At 36.8% G+C, this 17,623-nt stretch overlaps 2 protein-coding genes across 4 annotated transcripts in view; one reads left to right on the plus strand and one right to left on the minus strand.

Annotated features, from left to right (window-relative positions):
• Window positions 1-11,382, minus strand: part of METTL4 (methyltransferase 4, N6-adenosine) — a 219,692-nt gene extending 208,310 nt beyond the window's left edge. The window contains exons 1-3 of one of the 3 annotated variants that reach the window (XM_057313225.1): window positions 11,320-11,381; window positions 8,966-9,369; window positions 7,010-7,072 (exon numbers count right to left, since the gene is read on the minus strand). In XM_057313225.1, coding sequence (XP_057169208.1) covers window positions 7,010-7,072; window positions 8,966-9,361 — 459 coding nt within the window. In that variant the 5' untranslated portion in view covers window positions 9,362-9,369; window positions 11,320-11,381. The other 2 variants (XM_026496048.4, XM_057313224.1) reach the window with 2 other exon arrangements.
• A 40-nt stretch (window positions 11,383-11,422) lies between these two features.
• The window catches only part of NDC80 (NDC80 kinetochore complex component), a 52,873-nt gene continuing 46,672 nt past the window's right edge, over window positions 11,423-17,623 (plus strand). The window contains exons 1-5 of the mRNA XM_026496046.4: window positions 11,423-11,516; window positions 12,866-12,975; window positions 14,127-14,204; window positions 16,926-17,049; window positions 17,128-17,300. Of these exons, the coding sequence (XP_026351831.1) occupies window positions 12,875-12,975; window positions 14,127-14,204; window positions 16,926-17,049; window positions 17,128-17,300 (476 nt within the window). The 5' untranslated portion in view covers window positions 11,423-11,516; window positions 12,866-12,874. The remainder of the gene's footprint in view (window positions 11,517-12,865; window positions 12,976-14,126; window positions 14,205-16,925; window positions 17,050-17,127; window positions 17,301-17,623) is intronic.

Genomic DNA, 17,623 nt, shown 5'->3' on the forward strand with positions numbered 1-17,623 from the left:
TCCTCTCAAACCCTGTCACTGCTTTACCAACTAAGTTTATGGAATATTCTAAGTCCTCTGTTGTCATTTCAACAATGCTCACAGCATCTTCACCAGGAGTAGATTCCACCTGAAGGAACCATTTCTTTGTTCGTCCGTCAGAAGCAACCCCCTCCTCCACTAAAGCTTTATCATGAGATTGCAGCCATTTGGTCATATCTTCAGGCTCCACTTCTAATTCTGGTTCTCTTGCTGTTTCCACCACATCTGCAGTGACTTCCTCCACTGAAGTCTGGAACCCCTCAAGGTTCCCCACAGAGGTGGAATCAACTTCTTCCACACTCCTGGTAATGTGGATATTTTGACCTCTTCCCATGAATCACAAATGTTCTTAATGGCATCTACAATAATGAATCTTTTCCAGAAGACTTTCCACTGACTTTGTGCCCAGATCCATCAGAGGAATCACTGTCTGTGGAGGCTACTGCCCTATGGCATGTATTTCTTCAATAATAACATTTGAGTTGAAATTACTCCCTGATCCATGAGCTGCCAAATGGATTTTGTGTTAGCAGGCATGAAAGCAACATACATCTAATTGCGTATCTCCACCAGAGCTCTCGGGTCACCAGGTGCATTATTAGTAAGTACTATTTTGAAAAGCATCTTTTTTTCTGAGCAGTGGGTCTCAACAGGGGGTTTAAAAGATCCAGTAAGCCATGTTGTAAACAGATGTGCTGCCATCCTGGCTTTGTTGCTCCACTTACAGAGCCAACGCATGGTAAATTTAGCAAAATTCTTTTTTTAAGATTTATTTATTTTAGAGAAAGAGAGAGAGTATGAACAGGGGCAGAGGGAGAGGGAGAAAAACCTCAAGCAGACTCCCTGCTGAGCACGGAGCCTGACACAGAGCTTGATTCCAGGACCCCAAGATTATGACCTAAGCCGAAATCAAGAGTCAGACGCTTAACCAGCTGAGCCACCAGGTGCCCCGATTTAGAATGATTCTTAAGGGCCCTAGAATTTTCAGAATAGCAAATGAGCATTGACATCGACTTAAAGTCACCAGCTTCATTAGCCCCTAGCAGAAGAGTCAGCCTGTTCCTTCAAACTTGCATGTCAGGCATTCTCCTCATCTACCTATGAAATTCCTAGATGGCATCTTCTTCCAACAGAAGGGCATTTCGTCTACATTGAGAATCTGTTCAGTGTAGCCACCTAGGTAATGATCTTAGCTGCATCATCTGAGTCACTGGCGGCAGCTTCTCCATCAGCACCTGCTGCTTCACCTTGCACTTTGATGTTACGCAGGCAGCTTCTGAAACCTCATGAACCAACCTCTGCTGGCTTCAAACTCTTCTTCTACAACTTCCTCACACCTACTCTCAGCCTTCACAGAACTGGAGAGAGTCAGGGCCTTGCTCTGGATTAGGCTTTGGCTTAAGGGAATGTTGTGGCTGGTTCAGTCTTCTAACCAGACCACTCAAACTCTCTCCATATCAGCAATAAGGCTGATTTCACTTATCATTCATATGTTCACTGGGTTAGCACTTTAAATTTCCTTCAAGAACTTTTGCCTTGCATTCACAACTTGGCTAACAGTTTGCTGCAAGGGGCCTAGTTTTCAGCATATTTCAGCTTTTAATCTGCCTTCTTCACTAAACTTAATCATTTCCAGCTTTTGATTTAAAGCATAAGACATATTGGGGTTCTTGAGTGGCTCAGTTGGTTAAGCATCCGACTCTTGATTTCGGCTCAGGTCATGATCTCAGGTCATGAAATCGAGCCCTAAATCGGGCTCCGTGCTGGCTGTTGAGCCTGTTTAAGTCTCTCTCTCCCTCTCCCTCTGCCCTTCTACCTCCCTGCCCCCGCTCTCCTTCAAAAAAAAAATTAGGGGTACCTGGGTGGCTCAGTCAGTTAAGCATCTGCCTTCAGCTCAGGTCATGATCCCAGGGTCCTGGGACTGGAGCCCCACATTGAGCTCTGCTCAGCAGGGTTTCTGCTTCCCCCTCTGCCCCTTCCCCCGCTCGTGTTCTCTCTCTCTCTCTCACTCACTATCTCTCTCTCAAATAAAATCTTTAAAAAAAAAAATTTGAAGTATGAGACATGCAACTCTTCCTTTCACTTGAACACTTGGAGGCAATTGCAGGGATACTGATTAACCTAATTTCAAGACTGCTGTATCTCGGGCAATAGGGAGGCCCAAGGAGAGGGAGAGAGACAGGGGAATGGCTTGTTGGTGGAGGAGTGAGAGCACACAACATTTATCAATTAAGTTCGCCATCTTATATGTGCGCAGCTTGTGCTGCCCCAAAACAATGAGAATGGTAACATCAAAAATCACTCATCACAGGTCACCATGACGAATGTTCTAATAACAAAGTTTAAAATACTGCGAGAATTATCTAAATGTGATATAGAGACACAAAGTGAGCAAATGCTGTTGGAAAAACAGCACTGATAGACTTGTTTGATGCAGGGTTGCCACAAACTCTCATTTTTTAAAAAGTGTGATATCTGCAAAGTGCAATAAAGCAAAGCACAATAAAACAAGGTATGCCTGTTCAATGCAAAAAGGAAATATATAGTAGGTTGTATTAACAGCAGGCACTGAAGAAGAAAAGATTAGTGCACTTGAAAACAACACAAAAGTATCTAAAATGAAGAGGACAGAAAAAATATTTGAAGAGGTAATGGCCAAAAAATTTCCAAATTTGCTGAAGACTATTAATTCATAGATTCAAGCTCAAAAAACAGAGGAGGGGGAAACTGCATTAAGGAACATCATAATCAAATTGCTAAAAATCAATAATAAAGAAAAAATGTTCAAAGCAGCCAAAGACTTTACTTTCAACCAAGATGGAGTCTCGGGAACAATAGCTTTCAAGACATAGGACATCAGGCAATAAAGGACAATGAAAGAAATCATAGGTAAGCCCTATGACTGCCCCAGCAAACTGCCTGGGAAGTTTCCAGGCCACAAAAAAAAGAATCTGGACAGAGCCTAGGAAAAATCCAGAGCTGAGTATACAAAGCAGAGAATATAGGGAGGTCAAGACAAGAATTCACAGGACAGAGTACCAGACAGGAAAGAGCTACACAGAGAGAGAACTATGTAGATCTGTATGTAGTCACACTGGAGAAATCCCCCTATGTACTGATGTGCTTACGTGTATGAGGGAATTATCCAAGGCCAGGAAAAGAACCACCCAAAGGATAGAAGAAGCTCCCACAGAGCCAAGAAGTCCCCACAGGGCCAAGAATGGTGCCTGTTTCCAGTATTCAGACTGAGAAACCTCATGATTCACCAGGCAAATGGGAGACAATTTACCATGCATCTCTGAGTGAGGAGAGGCACTGACAGCTGGTCATTTGGAATATATACTACAAACACAAGGATGGTTACACATGAGGAAAAATCAAAACGAAATATTAGTAGAAAAATCACCTTTTCAAAAATCTCCACAGATGCTTAAAAAACATTTCATAAAATTAAATAACCATGTTTGATAATAATAAATAAGAACAGATGGAGGGGTGCCCAAGTGGTTCAGTCAGTTAAGTGTCTGCCCTTGGCTCAGGTCATGGTCCCGGGGTCCTGGGATTGAGCCCCACATCAGGCTCCCTCTCCTTCTGCTCCCCCACTCATGCTCACTTTCTCGCATTCTCTCAAATAATCAATAAAATCTCTTTTAAAAAAAAAGGGTAATAAAAAAGAACAGATGGAAACTTCCTTAACATGCTATTTGCAGATCAGTCCAAAAGCCAGTATTATGCTTAGTAATGAAATCATCTCCACTGAGTCAGAAACAAGACAAGGATACATACTGTCGTGATTTAATACCACATTGTATTTTCTAGCCTATACATTTACAAACGAAAAATAAATTGGAGATAAAATAATTGGAAAGCTATAATTAAAAGTATTCCTATTTTCAGGAGTTACAGGTACTCCCTGGAAAACCCCAGAGATTAAAAGGAAAAAAAAAAGAAAAAAGTACAGCAACTTAAGAAATTGGCAAGATTTTTATAAAGAAAATCTTATAGAATGACAAAAGAAACTGAAACAAATGGAAAGACATATTTGTGTTATCAACATCTTAAAGATGTCAGTAGGCCCTAATTTAATTTACAAATTTGATGCCATAAAAATTCCAATTGCTTCTTTTTCTTTTTTTTTTTTTTTAAAGATTTTATTTATTTATTCGACAGAGATAGAGACAGCCAGCGAGAGAGGGAACACAAGCAGGGGGAGTGGGAGAGGAAGAAGCAGGCTCCTAGTGGAGGAGCCTGATGTGGGGCTCGATCCCATAACGCCGGGATCACGCCCTGAGCCGAAGGCAGACGCTTAACCGCTGTGCCACCCAGGCGCCCCCCAATTGCTTCTTTTTCTAACCAGAATTAAATTGATCCTAATGGGAAATTCATATGGGAAAATAAACAAACAAACAAATAGAAAAACTCTGTAAAACAGCAATAAGGATAAAAGGGAGGGTGAGCATACCAAATATTAAAACATACTCATGTTATAAAACCTGAAAAGAGACTGGAAGATAAGACAAATTAAGACATAAAATCCAGAAATAAACTCAAATACATATGGGTATGTGTAACTCACACTTCATACCACGATGAAATCTAAATGAATCGAAGATATACATGTGAAATGAAATAATATTCTAGAAAAAAAATGGGAAAATTCATTTTTTCCCCATGGAAAAATTCTTTTAAAGCCTTGAAGAAGAAATACCTTTTTAATTATGATGACTCAAAAATCCATAAGTCATAAAAGAAAAAAAAATAAATTCAACTAAATAAAAATATAATACTGTGTATGTGGTAAAAAATATATATAATTAAAATTAAAATGACAAACTGGTAAAAATATATTTGCGATTTTTATCAGAAACAAAGTACTAGTTCCCCTAACATATAAAGAGCACCTATAAATTAAAGACACAATTTTTTTAATATGCAAAAGAAAGTTTACATAAAAAAATACAAATGGTTTTTAAATGTAAGTAAAAATACTTAACTACACTCTTAATAAGGGAATGCAAATTAAAGTCATACTGAAATATTATTTTTTACCTATAAAATTGGCAAAGATCAAAAACAACACATCACATACTGTGATAGCAAGGATGTGGGAAAACAGGCAAAATTACACATTTCTGGTCTGCTAATAAGATGATAAAACCTCTACAGCAGTAATTTGACAGTATTTATCAAAAGGTTCAAAGCTCTGACCAACAGCTTAATTGCTTGAAATGTATCCTGCAGATACACACATATGTATGGACAACAGCATGTGTATAATATACCTAAATGTAAACAGTTCAAGACTAATTAAGTATGAAAGACAATGTGACATAAAACAATCTGTAAAGTATGTTTATCTGAAGGGAAAAAAAAATCAAGGTGCAAAACTGTATCAAGTATGCTACCACCTAAACAAAAACGGAGAAGGGGAATATATGTACATATTGTATTTCATATATGAACACCACCACCACTAGACAAATACACTGAGAGGAGAAAGCAGGTTGACTGAGGGATACGGATTAGAGAAAGACCTACTATATATTCTTCGTACATTTTGAACTTTACCAAATGAATGCATTATCTATCTAAAAATAAAGTTAATATTAAATAAATTAAATAAAATGCAGATCTGATCATGTCATCTGCTTTCAACAGCTTCCCAACACCTGTAATTCTAAATGTCGTAAGACAGTCTTGTAAAATCTCAAATGATCTGTGGCTTCTTATTCCCCCAGTTTCACCTCTAACCATTCTCTCCACATTCCACAGCCCAGCTATCCTGAACCTTTTTCAGCTCCTTAAACAAGCTTTATTACATCTTGCTTTTAAACTTTAACAAAATGCTATTCTCAAAGCCTAGAATACCCTTCATCACCCTCTTCATGACTAATGCCTACTACAAAGACTCAAACAAAATCAGTGCCTCCATAAAGCTTTCCTTGATACCCCATCCTCAAGTGTAAGTTGGACACGCACCTTATGTGCTCTCATTGTACCCTAGAATTGTCCTATGATAGTGCGTTTTATGATACTTAGTTTAATTTAGTCATCCGTGTCCCTCAAGAACCTAAGTGCTGAAACAGAAGCACTGTGTTTATCCGTACTTATACTGAAGTCCCAGGGATAACACTTTCTGCTGTACAGTTGGCACTTAATGAATATTTGTAAGCAAACTGAATTAACGTACTTAATGAGTGAATAAATGTATAAATAAGTGAATTAGATAAGAAGAAAGGGAGAGGCACAGATAGATTCATTCAGTAAAAAATTAAAAAATTAAAAAATAACCGGTGTAGATTCTATGTGGGATGATGAAAAAGTTCTGGAGATGGATGCATGGTGATTATGGCACAATATTGTGAATGTACTTAATGCCACTGAATTATACACCTAAAAATGGTAAAACAGCAAATTTTATTATGTATATTTTCCAACAAAAAAGAGAAAAAAATCCTAGGTCCCACCATCAAATTAACTCAACATGTCCAAGACTGCGTTTACTACCATCCCTCCTAAGCCAAATTCCAGCCCCAATTTTCCCATTTCAATCAAAGGGGTTCCTTAGAGAGTTAAAGCTTAAAATACTTGGATACCCTCTGCTTCCTCTCATTTCTTTACTAGGTCCCTTTATTGTTATGTTCTAAAAATACTTCCTTCACATCGTTCATACTCTCTTCTGCAACTATCTTAATAAGTTGTTTTACCTATGGACAAGAGACTTTAAAACTTATCAAATTTCTAAACTTAACCAATATAGTATAAGTTTACTTGTGTTAAATAGTAAAATAGAAGTATATAAAATTTTAATAAAAACTGGTTTGAACTGTTTATTACTATAAAAGTAAAAATAAATCACTCTACTATTAAATTCTTAACTTAGATCAAAATAATTGCTTAATTTTTAAGAACATCCTTATTCATATTGTTCATTTATACTACTTCATATTAATCTTCCAATGTCATTAAAGAACATTTTACACCTTACCTTTGTATGATATTCCATAGCATCCAATTCACCTTGATTGAAAACAACACATCTTTTACGTTTCTAAAGAGTAAATTACAGGGAGAAAATTATGTTGCCATCTATCACAATATTGGTATCTTGAAATATATTAGTATTTCTTTTTTTATCACATTTTCCATAGTATCTCAGTCTTTAAGAGGTTAATTGACTAGTGAAGTCAAAATCAGTGAAAAGTGTATGGACTAAGGAAATAAGCTTTCCCAAATAAAAAATTACTATTTATTATTATTATTATTATTATTATTATTATTACTACAAGCATAATGAGTGATAAAAGGTCACCTAAGCCTTATCTGCTATTAATAAGAACTAGTACCAATGATAAAATGTAGCACAGACATCCATGGAAACACAAGAAAACTGTGATGCTGTATAAAGTTACTAGTGTCATCTATCAGTTGATATATATCCTACAATTCTCAACTTCATTTCTGAGGAGAGGAACGATTCATATACTATCATTAAAAAAAAAATCCAGTACACTTTCAATAGCTCTTTATGACTGATCTGAGGGCTAGGTACAAATCGGATATACCAACACTGTTCTGTATCTAACAACTCCATGGAAAAGAACATGTGAGACAGCGCAAAATAGAGCAGGGACTTTGTACCTCTTATTGCTGAAACACCAGTGCTTACATGGTAGCTTACTCCCAGCAGGCTAACAAAAATGTTTGCTGGCTGAATAAATAAATGGACTGAAGATTTAGCCAACTGTATAATTTGCTCTAGCATATCAGAATTAAGGTAAGTTTTGTCAAGATAATTCATTACATACACTCACCTATATTTTTGCATGTTAAAATGAGAAATTTACCCAACATAACAGTGAAAACATTAAAAGATGCCCATACTCAGTAAACTGTAAAGGCTTGTTATTATTTCTTTGAATTAGTAATAGTAATGATAAATAATTTATATACTATTTTACTGAAATCTCAGACATTATATGTTTTCTTTCCTATGCCCGACGCACAGCAAAGGGTCAATAAATATTTGTCCAAAGGAAAAAACAGAAGAAATTACAAGATTATTAAAAGTTCTACTTCAGGAAACTAGAACAATGTAATAAATTATCCCTATTACTTTCCTTATTCTATCTAATTCTCAACATGTTTTCTTATTTAGTATCTTTCTTCATGGATCTCAATTATAAGATCCGTGAGGGTACTAACTGTGTTTTTCTTGTTTCATCCCTGTGTGTACAACAGCACACGGAAAGATCTCAAACATTTGTGGGCAAGTAAGAAAGTTATTCCTATCTCTATCAAAGAAAATGTTAATATAATCTATCTGAAATGGGCTTTGTTTAATCACCTCTGAACTCTTCAGAAACATAAAAAGTATTAAAGCATAATTAATTTGATCCTGTATAGCATTCTTGAAACTTCACCAAAAGACCGCACCAGTGTACATACAAATACATATGCTTTAAAAACATACACAATTTTCTATAGTAGCTTTTTACTTTTGTTATTAAAAACTTTACGAAATAACACCCTTCTTGCAAACTTCATTATATGAGCTTATCCCCAATGGACAGGTCTCTAAGAATCTCCCAAAATCCATGAACTGCTTTAGGATTTAGCAGACAAAGCAGCACGTTGTTGAACAAAAACAGTTGTAAAAACATGCAATAAATACAAATGACCAAGCAGAAAGGGTTTTTTTGTTATTATTATTTAGTTTTGTTTTATTTACAGAGCATTCACTTTTGAGCAAACTTTGCTTACTTTTGAATTATGCAAATTTGGTAGAAAGTTAGGTAAGAGTTAAAAATTACATTGGCTATAACTAAAGCCTTCCTACACATTGTTTTTTAGACTTAGTAAATTACAAGATATTTAAGATACTGGAATAATAAACTTCTGCATGTTCTTTAGAAAAATAAAAATGTATTAAAAAACTTTCTACCTTCCCAATAATAGAAATGCGGCTTTCTTCTTTAACACCATCCATTGGATCTTCCTTTTCCTTCCTTTGTCGGCATTCTTTGTGAACAGCTGGAGTTATATAAGGTTTGGTGACATTAAATAGCTCAGATCGAAAAACATATTTCTGTATGAAGATTTCACAGTTTCCTCTGTTTTCATTATCTGGCTTAGTGGTAGAGTCAAAAGCAATAAATGTAGCAGAGGTTCCCAAAGAGATCAAAGAATCCATTTGAAGAGAATCAATGTGGACAGATGAAGTAGGCTCATTTTTACTGCAACAAGGCTCATGATGTTGGTGAAGTTGATAGTTTATGTTGTTAATAAAAGAAAGATGATCTAGTAACCATCCTGGTGACAGCTGGTGCACCACAGACATTCTCTTCTCTTAAAAAAAGAAAGAAAGAGAGAAAGAAAAAAAAAAAAAAACCTCTGGAAATGAGGGTCTAGATGTAAAACCCAACTTTCCAGATTAACTTCTTAAATGTCCTGCATTTCAATAAAAATATATTTCACATACACGGGTAGACTTCACGTATAAGTACATAAATTTAACATATACACAAAAGAGAATTTGACATTCATGATATGTTAAGGAAAATGTAATGTTTTAATATAAACTTTTAATTACAGTGTTAATAATTCAAAATTTTCAGCCAATTTAGCAAAAGAGAATTAAAACATGATCTTATTTCTGGAATCCCAATTGAATTCTCCTATTTTCCTTGGCCCTCCGCACTAACTCCTGTTCCATCCTGGAATCTAGCCACTAGGGCCACATACTCCAAATCAAAAGTCATTCAATTCTTAAAGGTGAGAGAGTCTTGCCAAAGCAATTTACATTTACATTTACATTACATTACAATTTACATTTACATTACATCCTGCCAAAGCATTTACATTACCTATGTAAATTGACCCTTTTTAATGAGATAAACCCAGAGAGGTCACAGAATTTCATTAGGAGTTGTTAGCATATCAGCCCTTGCTTTTTCAAAGCACATTTGCCATAAGTCAGCCCATTAATACTGCCCAATAACACTGCTGCGCTTAACCACTGCTACCAAGGGAGTGCAAAAAGCATAAAATGAAAGACTGGTCTAGGCAGAGCACAATGCAATTTTCACAGATTTCATAAGTACCAGACCCTAACAAAATTGGACGGTTATTGGTTCTGAGCAGTCCTCCTTTGGCAACTATGTTTTTCAAAACTTGTTATCTTTTTACAAAAAAAGGGGGAAGGGGACAAAATTCTGGCTTTGCCTACTAAATCTAGTATAATGGAGAACTTATGAGGGGGACAGAATAAGATATACATAAGTGGTTAGCAGCACAGTTAGTAATAGCAGCACTTAGATCCAAACTTCTAACTCCATGTAGTGTTAGCAGTATGACCATGGACAAGTTAATCTCACTGAGTCTCAAATTCATTTTCTATGACATCTCAGAAGGCAGTTTAGAGAATTAAATGAGATAATCTACATGAAGTGCTGTGCGGTGCCTGACACATAGCAACCGTTCAAACAAATGCTATTAGTGATGGTAACCCTGGTACTGGCCCTCCCTTCACAGTCACCACTTGTGGTGACTAGGTAATGTAATGGCTAGTGAGAGCTAGAAATTTAGTCAAGAAGACTGAAACTCAGAAAAGGTGACGTACCCAAAATTCCAATTCTAGTTAACCGCAAAATTGCTCCAAGAATTAGTATCAGGACTTTGGCTCAAAGCTTTTCTCCCACCCCCATCTCTCTCCAGGTATTGGGCAGTACACGTCTCTGAGTTCAAATTCAGGGAAGCAGGGAAGTCCTATTTCAGCAAAGTATTGTGCTTAAACTCTTTCACTCTCTGCCTCTCCCCCGCCCCCAACCTCTCCCCTTCACACCCAAACCCACCCCCCACCGCCCTGGGTTCCTCCTAGCTTCACTCTCTGACCACCACTAGAGGACCGTGAAACATTAACAAGCAAATTGCGAACCCGAACCCTAGCGGCCGTCACACTGGCTCCATCCTCGAAGCCGGCTACACCCACCCTCAGCAGTCACTATCTCCTACCTCACTGCTTCCCCTGTCAGAAAAACTGCACGACGTCTCCCAGACACGCATCAGGAAAGAAGCAACCCTCTAAACAGCGGTCATGAAAGACGCCACTTTCAAGGCAAAGGAAAGAAATTTCTCTTTTTCTAAGAGCCAACGGGCGCGGCCATATTGCTGTACGGAAAAAGCGTATCCAGGACGATTTGAACAGTTCTGTCCGCTACTCAGAGACAAACAGCGCCCGTGTCTTCAGCGCTAACTTTAGAAGTCGGACCAGACTTTGTAGGGCACACTTCCACTTACCTGAGATGTCAGTGTGCTGAGTGAGGCGGCGGGACGCCAGCAATACGCAGAATTCCCGCGACGGCAAGCGGCGCGTATGAGTTGCGTACGTGCTCGACGAACGTGATGACGTAACACCAGCGGAGATTTTTAAAATTCGAACTGCGCCGGCGGGTGGAGGGAGGAGTTGGGTGTTTTGGCGGCTGCATTCCTGCCCGGTAAGTAGTTGCACAGGTTACAGAAATTCGGTCCCTGGGTTGGGTCACGAAACTGGAAGAAGGGTAACTAATGACTTTGAGTTAATTTTGTGTCGGCAGAACTGTTCTGAAGGGAGAAAGCGATCGCGCCAACACCTTAGATTTAGAGGCCCTGAGGGACAACGTTTTAGTGTCTATTATTGTGAGAGGCCTCTGGGCAGACTCTGCGAGGCGCCGGTTTTCCGGAGTCCGATAAATTTCTACTGACAGTGACTTCCAAGGGAGAAAAGGAGGACCTGGGGGCACACTAGTGGGGAGCAGAGAGTCCGGAGGGAGGAAAGGGGAAGAATTGATGGGAGCAGGGAGAGGAGGGAGGAAATGAACTGTTTGAGGTGTTGGGTTTGAGTTACTACTGTAACGTCCTAGTGGGCGTGTAGGGAAGTCTTAATCTTAAATTACATTTTGAGTGGAGATTTGGAGTGCACATATAGGTGAGTAGGAAAGTTGAATGGGTAGCAGAAATGTACGAAGAAGTAAAAGAAAGAGGTGGCCCAACCAAGATGGAAAGAGTGTAATCAGTTTAAAAGACAAAGGAGAGCCGAGGGAAGTGACAGGATAACCACAAATGTCCACTTCACTGGAAACCAAGACAGGACCTGGGAAATCTAGGTGAATATGCCACAGAGATGAGATAAGATCAAAGGTTTGTCAGTCATGAGTATTCTAGGAGGCAACTGTTTCAGTAGATATTTAGGAAATGAAATGTTAATTTTCTGAGAAATAAGCAGCCTGTAGACAATTTTGTGGACCAGATAATTGATCCTTGTTGGAAGGGGATTGAAGTAAGAGGGGCACTAAATGAATATAAATGGGAAGCAGTGGGTTAAGGACAGAGCAAGAGAGATGGATGTTAGAAAAAGAAAACAGAATAGCTGTATTCTCTAAAACCAAAGTGAAGGAAACTTCTTGAGGTAATTCTTGTCGGGTAGCCTTTGACTTTCCCAATGAAAAGGTGCAGCCAACAGCAGTATGGTGATCTGCGTTAGGTTTCAGGGCTTTAACTACCATAGATATGTGAAGGCAGAAATTATACCTTATTTATCATTGTGTCATTTCAATTGCCTTGCACATTCAGGTGTACATGTAGCAGTTAGTAAATATTTATGTGTGAATATTTTTAAATGAAGTTAAATACACATTCCCTGCAATTGAGGACTTCACCTTATATGAACAAGAGGGCCCAGGAAAAGATTATCTTGAAGAAACAATGGAACTTGGCTGCTTTGTGTTTGAGGATGAAGATAACAGTTGGTGCTTAACGTGGCATCTGTATCTGGAAAGATTTTTTAATACTGAATTCATGAATGCAGGCAGTAAGCATGAAGCGCAGTTCGGTTTCCACCGGTGGTGCTGGCCGCCTCTCCATGCAGGATTTAAGGTCTCAGGATTTCAATAAACAAGGCCTCCATACCCCTCAAACGTAAGTACCTCTTGCCTTACCGTCTTGGACAAAGAAATCTGTAAGGATAATCAATACAAAAATGTACTATGAATGATGTTCAGATGAAACTTGTTTGTTCACAGTGGTACCTAATTTGGGTTAATGAAGACTAAAAATTGGCATGTGATTAGGTGTGTTTTATCTCATTTGTTCCTTAAATTTCCAAAGCTGCATCCTTTGCCCAGCAACCCCTAAAAAGGACTGTTAATTCCCTCTCAGCAGTCTTTCCTATTTTCCTCCTTTATTCTAGACCTGCTTATTTGAGCAGGCTTATTGCTAGAACTTTGGATTTACTGAAGTATATCCAACTGGCAAAATTATCAGTTATTACTTATTTGCTCAATGATAAGCTGCAGTTTAGAAGAGCCTACAGAACCACTTCTCCAAACTGTTTTCTCAGTATTCACTGGAAAAGGGTATATAATTATACTCTCATAAACTAGTTTTTCTCTATAAGTGAGTTTATTCTCTCATTAAGAGAAAGCTGTTTGTAAGCCACTGAGGGCTATTATCAATCCTCTGATACCAAGGTACAAGTTACTTGATAACTATACTTAAATTACTTAGGTTTACGTTGTATAAGCCTCAGCTACTTTTAGAAATTTGAATTATTTGTATCTTTAACGTCTGAAATCAGAAATTTTTTGTATTGTTACACATTACATATACTAAAAGATTTATGCCTTGAATTGTATTGAAAACTAAAGCTGCCATTGGCAATGTTTTGGGATTGTTAATTACATAATGTATGTTCTTAGGTGTAGGTGCATTCTCATAGAGTAGGCCTTAAAAGAAAAATGTTAAATGTAGCTATCATCCTATGATTGAAGATACCTATTTTTAAATTTTTTTTCTTTAACGTTATCCATAAATGTACGTACATTAACGTGATTGAAATGAGAGTGTAGATATGGTTTTTTTCTGCTTTCTTAACATTTTAGCATTATTACTTGTGCATGTTGTTAGCCATTTGTAACAGCTATGATTGCTACTAAAAATTTTCATAATTCTGAATTATGTTGATAGGTATCGGGAAAGAGGTGCTAGTTTCAACATATTTCCAAAAATTTCTTAAACTAATATTTTTTATATTTATTTTTTTTTAATTTGTTATTTTCATTTTGTTAAAGCAAAGAGAAACCAGCCTTTGGAAAGTTGAATATAAACAAACCCACGTCTGAAAGAAAAGCCTCTGTGTTTGGTAAAAGGTAATGATATTTTTTATTAGTTTTAATGAAGGGATTCTCAAAAAAATTGGATGGCATGATCCCTTACAAAAGAAAGTTACAAGCTAGCTTTCTTCCATCTTAAATGGTGAAATGGTTATATCTGTCTTAGATAGTGCTAAGAGATATATCAGCGCATTCAGGCCACTATTTCATGTTATAAGTGAATAGTTGATTGAAAATTCTATACCTAGCTTTCAGATAGTATGGAATCATAGCATTATAAAATTAGAAAGTGGGGGCGCCTGGGTGGCTCAGTCATTAAGCGTTTGCCTTTGAGCCCCGCATTGGGCTCCCTGCTCCGCTGGGAACCTGCTTCTTCCTCTCCCACTCCCCCTCCTGGTGTTCTCTCTCTCGCTGGCTGTCTCTCTCTCTGTCAAATAAATAAATAAAATCTTAAAAAAATAATCAAATAAAATTAAAATTAAATAAAATTAGAAGGCCATCATCTAGTTCAACATTTTAGTCCCAGGCTTTTTTATACTTTTAAATTTTAAGATTCCAAAAAGCTTTTATTTTGTGGGCTGTATTTATGGATATTAACCATATTAGAAATTAAAAATGAAAATTTTTAATTATGTATTCATTGAATGTAAAATTATAACCCCTTACATGTTAATAAAAATATCATACTTTTAAAAGAATTTTTTTTCCAAAAACAAAACTATTTCAGTAAGAAAAGTGATATTGTTTTACATTTTTGAAAATCTCTTTAATGTCTGACTAAATAGTAGATAGCTTCTCATATCAACTTCCACATTCAGTCTGTTAAAATATCACACACCATGTAGCCAAACGCTGAAAAACTCCAGTGTACACGCATGAGAAAATGAGAATGAAAGGGGCAAATAACATCTTAGTTTTTCAGTATGAAAATAGCTTTGACTTCTCAGATCCCCAAGATCACACTTTGAGAACCACTGTGTAGCATAGATAGTGGTTGCCTGTGCTGAAGGTGGGGCAAGGATTGACTGTTAAGGAGTAATACACTTTTGCAATGAAAATGTACAATATCTTCGTATCTTCATTGTGGCAGAGATCACACAGGATCTACATTGTCAAACCTCATCATACTGTACACTTGAAACAGGTACATTTTACTCTAAGCAAATTACACCTCATTATTGAGGTGTAAAAAAAATAAATTGATTTATTTTTTAAGGAAAGATTGAAAAAATAATCTGTTCTTTTAACTCACCAAAACAAAATATAACTGTTTTAAGGCAAACCTGTTCATTGTTTTGAAAATATTCAGAGATGAAACGTTTGTTACCTTATGAAAAGTCTTTGCCTTGAAACCAAATTAAGCTCTTTCTGGTATTGATTCCTGTTGGTGAAAAATCTTAAGGCATTTTTGTAATGTAACTTTTCCTTCAGTGATGAACCTCAGAGATGATGATAATTATTATAAAATATAACATTTGCTGAGCAGTTTTATAAGCCAGACGTTGTTTTAAGTGCTTTATCTGTATTAACTCTTTTAACCAATCCTCAGAACTGCCCTATAAATAGATACTGTTATTGTATCCATTTTATAGAAAAGGAAATTGAAGCACAGAGAGGTTAAGTAATTTACCCAAGGTCATACAACTAGCAACAGAGACAAAATTTGAAATCACAGACTGGTTCTAGACCCTGTGCTCTTAAGCTATAAATTGAATGATGCAGTATTTTGATTGGTTAGGGAATTCTCTTATAATTTAAAAAGATATCTAATAGTGCAGTTTTGTGTAGAATGAGAGCTGAGTCTATACATGTATTCCTTTCAGGTAAAACACACACACACACACACACACACACACACACACACACTAAAGATTAAGTAATACCAGTATGTAGAACAGTGGTTCTCAAATTAGCAAATTCTCGGGAAAAATCGCTGATCCAGGCTGTGGATTGAGAGGGCCCAAGCTAAAGAACTTTTAGAGCATTGGCAGGAGAGAAGTTGAAAGCAGTAAGCAAACTTGCAGGGAGAAATAGAGCTCTGATGAACAGAGTTCAGATATTACAACAATGTTCATTGCAACTCAGTTTTGTGGCATCTGTTCAATAAGGAAAATTATTATTCTAAGGATATTTAATAAACTACAGTTGTTAGCTAAATCAGGCCACAAAGTTAAGCAAAAGAAACCATTATAAAAATGTAAACAAATTAAGTTTTGTTTTGCAGGGGAAGGGCTTAGAATGGAGCACATATGTTGGATCCATTAATGACTAAGGAGTTGCACCAATTAAATTTATGGTAAATAACAATCAGATACACAATATTGCATGACACAAAAATGTTCAAGAGAAAAAGCATACACGACCTATTTTAACGTCTGGAAAGCAATTTTCCCAAAAGAAATAATGGCAAATGAATGGGTTAGGAGTAAAGGAGCAATCGTGGAAGGCTAAATAGGATGGTGAAAGGACTGGGCTTACTGAATAGACTTGGAGAATGGTTGTACAGAAGATCTAGTGGACTCAAAATGCACATTCTTAGGTGATAGTGTATGTGTTAGGAATGCAAAGCACCACAGTGCTTTCTTCTTCCCACCTCATTTTATACTTACCATTATTTACTCTTTTTCTCTGCTTTGAATAAGAGAAAAGAATTAAACTTTAATGTTTGTTACTGTTAGTAAGATATAAAATCACCTTGAAATAACTTAGGCTTGATCACAGACTGAAATAGTTTTGACTGACTGTTTATATTTCCAGAACTAGTGGACATGGATCCCGGAATAGTCAGTTTGGTATATTTTCCAGTTCTGAAAAAATCAAGGACCCACGACCACTTAATGACAAAGCATTCATTCAGCAGTGTATTCGACAACTCTGTGAGGTATTTTATATTCTCTCAAGTATTTTCCAATTGTTGTTCTATTATAAAATGTTTGATGTTTCATAAAAATTATTGTAGTTTCTTACAGAAAATGGTTATGCATATAGTGTATCCATGAAATCTCTACAAGCTCCTTCTGTTAAAGATTTCCTAAAGATCTTCACTTTTCTTTATGGCTTCCTGTGCCCTTCGTATGAACTTCCAGACACAAAGTTTGAAGAAGAGGTTCCAAGAATCTTTAAAGATCTTGGGTTTGTATGTTATATTTCTTATTAGCCTAGAGAGATTGTTGGAACACAGAGAAGAATCACACTCAATTGATTTGTAAAGATTCTGAGTTAGAGAAATAATATATTTTAAGATGGTCACGGTGGGCAGTATATCTTACAATAAATTTAAAAGGCAAGAAAAATGACTGTTTGCAGGTTATTACTGAACTATAGAAGATAATTCACAAGGCCTTCCAAATATTGAAGTGACGAGGAATAGATAGGATGGGCTGGATACCACAGATTTTATAGAAGAAAAACGACAGGCTTGGATGCCTGGAGAAAATGGGGTGGGATGAAGTCAA

The sequence above is a fragment of the Ursus arctos genome, unplaced genomic scaffold, assembly GCF_023065955.2.
Source record: "Ursus arctos isolate Adak ecotype North America unplaced genomic scaffold, UrsArc2.0 scaffold_17, whole genome shotgun sequence".
Classification (NCBI taxonomy): Eukaryota; Metazoa; Chordata; class Mammalia; order Carnivora; family Ursidae; genus Ursus; species Ursus arctos.